This window comes from Dendronephthya gigantea, unplaced genomic scaffold, assembly GCF_004324835.1.
Source record: "Dendronephthya gigantea isolate DGI-Jeju-01 unplaced genomic scaffold, DenGig_1.0 000039F, whole genome shotgun sequence".
NCBI lineage: Eukaryota > Metazoa > Cnidaria > Anthozoa > Malacalcyonacea > Nephtheidae > Dendronephthya > Dendronephthya gigantea.
This window is the reverse complement of record NW_021163049.1, coordinates 651950-657069: the sequence shown is the minus strand read 5'-3', so window position 1 is coordinate 657069 and position 5120 is coordinate 651950. Positions and strand designations below refer to the sequence as shown.

Sequence of the window (5120 nt, the reverse complement as noted above, 5' to 3'; positions counted from 1 at the left end):
AAACATAAAACTCAAGCGAGGTGAAATTAGAACTAGGCAAAATGGTAATTCGGTTTGTTTGGTTTGGCAAGATAAGCGCTTAGTTACGATTCTTTCGACCAATGTCGATCCCGAGCCCCAAGTTTTCGGCCCTTTGGATGAGCGCACTGGAAAAACAAAAGCCGTGCCGGAAGAAGAACGCAAAAAACCCGCCGTCATATCTGTTTACAATAAGTATATGAACGGCGTGGACGTAAACGACCAATATAGGAGCTACTACCCTGTCGGATCTCCATCAAAAAAATGGTGGAAGTATTTGACTTGGTTTTTCGTTAATATTTCAATCGTAAACGCGTATATTCTCCAAAATTTGCAGACTGATCGACGCAATCGGTTGAAACACTTAGAGTTTCGGCTTGCCCTGGCAAGGCAACTTATTTCGACCTATAACGGCTACAAGAGAATTTCTAGCGGTCCGACTAGCCGTAAAAAAGAAACTCCTGTGGGTCAAAATGTCAAAGGCCATAGTTTAGTGAAGTCTTCAGAGCGAAAACGAGCGTGTGTGATGTGTGCGAAAGTTGGAAGAAAGCGTGCGTCGGGTAGAACTTTTGAGAGCGTTTATAAATGTGCTCAATGTAATGTAAACCTTTGTAGATTAAGAGCTTGTTTTAATGAACGGCATGAATAAATTTAGTCTAATCTATAGACAAAATCTTCTATGGTTTTTATCTTGTTTTAAAAAAATAAATAGTTTATATAAAAAACAAAAAACTGGCCTTTTGCCAGGCAGTTGCCGAAAAAGAAGCCCTGAAATGCAGTTCTTCTGAAAGCCGCGTTATAGCACGCTAGTAAAATCTCAGTATTTTTCCCTCAGAGGCTTACTTATTTTACTCAAATTTATATTATATCAATGATGAATTTTCTGTTAATATAATGAGCTCAAAATCAGTGTTAGACAACCTATATTATAGGTCAATTTCGGCTATAAATATTTTTTCTTTGGTGCAAAAAACTATGCCTCAGAAGTCACAAAATAATTTGAAGCAAGTCAAAAATCAACTCTTGAAAAAAACCTTTTTTTGATTGTTTAGCAATGCAAAATCTTTTATATTTAAAATCCAAGCTTTAGAAGTATTTTTAAATATAAAACTCAAAACAAAAATTGTTGAAACATCAAAATTTTAGGGAAATCTGGCTTTTGAATATTCATTACCCAAAAATAGCCAAAAAAAGTTTTAAAAATCAGAGATGTGTAAATTGTGCTGTCTTGAAAATAATTTTTTAATGGATGTTTCCCGTATCATTTAAATAAAAATGAAACCCTATATATTAATCTAAATGTTTCCTAAATTTCAAGAGGTTTTATTAATTTGGCAATGAGTAACAGCCATTTTTGTGAAGGCAGTCATTAATTCCTAAAATCGGCCATATTGTTTGCAACTTAGTGGGGTAGAACTATTGCAACAGTCTGCAACTTAATGAGTTAAGAGAGAATTTACTTAAAGATGCAAATTTAGATCTAAAAAAGTGCATAGAAGCGTGTCGGGCTTCAGAACTCGCAAAGGAAAGGAAAAAAATGATTCGAGGCCATGAAACAGAGCGAATTAATGATGAACTGCACAGTGTAAAATTTAAACGAGGCGAAGGCAAACTTGCAAATAGAGAAGGCAGTGGAGAGAAAGTGGAACAAAGCTTCATAGTATGCAGATACTGCGGTAGAAAGCATGAGCGAGATAAACAAAAGTGCCCCGCGCTTGGTAAAAGGTGTTTAAAGTGTAATAAGTTGAATCATTTTGCCGCACAATGCCTAACAACAAAACGTAGACAATCGAGGGTTAATCAAGTTCAAAGTGATAGCGAATCAGAGTTTGACGAATTAGCGACGGTAGATTACGTACGTATATCGCAAGTGCATGCTGTGTCGCAAGAGTGTTTTTCAAAGAAAGTTTTCGCCACACTGAACGTTGGAAATCGACCCGTGAAATTCCAATTAGATAGTGGTGCAACATGTAACGTCATGCCAGTTAAAGTCCTTCAAAAGTCGGTGGGATCGTGTAAGCTTCAGGAAACAGACAAAATTTTGTCAATGTACAACAAGTCTATGGTTAAGCCAATAGGACAATGTCAGTTATCTGTTATGAATCCAAAAACGGGTAAAAGTTATAAAGTGGATTTTGTTGTCATAGAGGCGTCATTTGTACCGTTGCTGGGAAGCAGCACTGTTCAAGAAATGCATCTTATAGAAGTTAAATATGAAAACATCATGGCAGTGAATGGTAAGACGAAATCTGTTCCAGTGCTAACCAAAGAGTCGTTGGTGAAGGAATTTCCAGAAGTGTTTGTTGGTACTGGAAAATTTGACGGAAAGTACGTGCTAGAAATCGACCCAACTGCTAAGCCTGTCGTTCACCCACCAAGACGAGTTCCTGCAGCACTCAAGAAGCAGCTTAAAGAGGAATTATCTCGACTTGAACGGTTGGGGGTTTTTACCAGTCCAACGTCGTGGGTGTCAAGCATGGTCGTGGTGCGGAAGCCGAACGGCAGTTTATGAATCTGCATAGATCCTAAAGATCTGAACGAAGTGTTGAAAAGAAGTCACTACCCAATCCCGACGATTGACGAAGTATTACCTGAGATTACCCGAGCTAGAGTGTTCAGCACGTTTGATGTACGTAACGGATTCTGGCATGTCGAGTTAGATGATGAGAGTAGCTTTCTTACAACATTTAACACGCCGTTTGGAAGATTTCGGTGGTTGAGATTACCGTTCGGATTGGCATCTGCCCCAGAAGAATTTCAAAGGCGCCAGCAGCAAGTGGTTGAAGGTCTGCCAGGGGTCATATCCATACATGATGATATACTAGTATTTGGAGAAGGTGAAAACGATGAAGAGGCAGTCTTGGATCATGATGAGAAGGTACGCGCACTCATGCAAAGATGTCGCGAGCGTAACGTTAAATTGAATAAAGAGAAAGTAAGATTTAAAGGAAAAGAAGTGCCCTTTATTGGACATTTACTAACGGACGGAGGTTTGAAGCCTGATCCTGAAAAGGTTAAAGCCATTCTAGAGATGCCAAAACCCAAGGATGTTGCTGGTGTGCGCCGACTGGTGGGGTTCGTGAATTACCTCAGTAAATTTTTGTCTATGTTGAGCGACGTCTGCGAGCCCTTGAGGAAGTTAACTGTCAAAGATGCAGAGTGGACCTGGTTAGACACGCATGATCAGGCCTGTGCGAAGATCAAAGAGCTGGTAACCAAAGCGCCTGTGCTGAAATATTATGAGGCGGAGAAAGAGTTAACTGTACAGAGTGACGCTTCGGGAACAGGACTTGGAGCTGTTTTGATACAAGATGGTCAACCCATAGCCTATGCAAGTCGTGTATTATCCGAAGCAAAGAAGAAATATGCTCAGATTGAAAAAGAGCTGTTGGCGGTGGTGTATGGTCTAGAGAAGTTTCATCAATATACGTATGGGCGGACGGTGACTGTGCAATCGGATCATAAGCCCTTGGAGGTGATTGTAAAAAAAGAACTTCACAAAACGCATAAGCGATTGCAGCGGATGCTGTTACGGGTTTAACTCTATGATGTGAGAATAGTTTACCGAAGGGGAAAACAAATGGAGTTAGCCGATACTCTAAGCAGAGCGCATGGTTCACCAGAAGAGGCGACAGCGTTTGAGCGAGAAGTGGAGACAGTCAACATGACAGAATACTTGTCAATCTCAGCGGCCAGAGTTGATGATATTAAAGCTCATACAGTAGACGACAGCGAGCTGCAAAAGGTGATAGAAGTGGTAAGGAACGGTTGGCCAGAGAAAAAGAAGCAGTTACCAGTACAGGTGACGCCTTATTGGTCGATGCGAGACGAATTGTCTACCCAAGATGGGCTGCTGTTTCGGGGACAACGAGTGGTCGTACCAAAGAGTTTGCGCCAAGAAATGAACAAACGTCTTCATTCAGCGCATATGGGGATCGAGAGCTGTTTACGAAGAGCGAGAGAGTGCCTTTATTGGCCTGGAATGAACAGCGAAGTGAAAGCATATGTCCAACAGTGCGAGACTTGTCGGGCGTTCGATAGTAAACAGTCAAAAGAGCCGCTGCATCCCCATGATCCTCCGGAAAGACCATGGTCTAAAGTGGGAGTGGATATCTTCACGTTCAATGGTCGTGATTATCTGCTGACGGTTGACTACTTTTCAAGCTATTGGGAAATTGATCTGTTGGAGGGTACGAAATCGAAGGCCGTGATACGTAAGCTGAAAGCCCAGTTTGCAAGATTTGGGATTCCAGACGTAGTGATGACGGATAATGGACCTCAGCTTTCGTCTAAAGAGTTCGAGAACTTTGGAAAATTGTGGAAGTTCGAGCATGTCACATCATCTCCAAGATACCCGCAGAGCAACGGTAAAGTTGAGAGGGCAATTCGGGATGCTAAACAGTTGATGAAAAAAGCGAAGAAAACTGGGAGTGATCCATATCTGGCGTTGTTAGATTATCGTAATACTCCCACTCAGTCGCTGGGAAGCAGCCCAGTGCAACGTTTGATGAGCAGACGCACAAAGTCGCTTTTACCAACCACCAAGGCACTGTTACGCCCGAAAGTAGTCAATAACGTAATAAAGAAGATCAAGGCACGTCAATTGAGGGCAAAGAAGTATTATGATCGAGGTACGAGAGGTTTAACCGAGCTGAAACGAGGGGAAACAGTGAGAATAGTTCCGGCAAGCCAAGAGAGAACTGGAGCTCAGAAGGCAAAAATACAGCGCAAGGTTGGAATTCGCTCGTATGAGGTGGTCACTGAGGGTGGTAAGGTGTATTGTAGAAATCGACGGCATCTCCGAAAGAACCTCTGATGGGTCGCGAAGTAGATGTTCGGGGGCAAGACGATCAAGAACCACTGATTGTGACCGGGCAGTGCCGTCCGTTGGAGGGCTTGGACAGAGTTGAACCAAGACAAGACCGGGCAGAGGAGGTCATGCGAAGAACACGCTCGGGAAGAAGTATTAAACTGCCAGAACGGTTTAGAGATTTCGAAATGAACTGAACTAGGAATCAACAAAGAAACGTTACGGTTTTGTTTTAGTTTAAAAAAAAACAAAAAAAAAACTAACAACTTGTATAGAACAAAGGATGTAACAT

At 41.7% G+C, this 5120-nt stretch overlaps 1 protein-coding gene across 1 annotated transcript; it reads left to right on the top strand.

Moving 5' to 3' along the window:
* Nucleotides 1-3598: 3598 nt before the first annotated feature.
* Nucleotides 3599-4834, top strand: LOC114526523 (uncharacterized protein K02A2.6-like). The gene has a single exon (XM_028548134.1). The coding sequence runs from the start codon at nucleotides 3599-3601 to the stop codon at nucleotides 4832-4834; it is 1236 nt and encodes a 411-aa protein (XP_028403935.1).
* The last annotated feature ends 286 nt before the right edge of the window (nucleotides 4835-5120 follow it).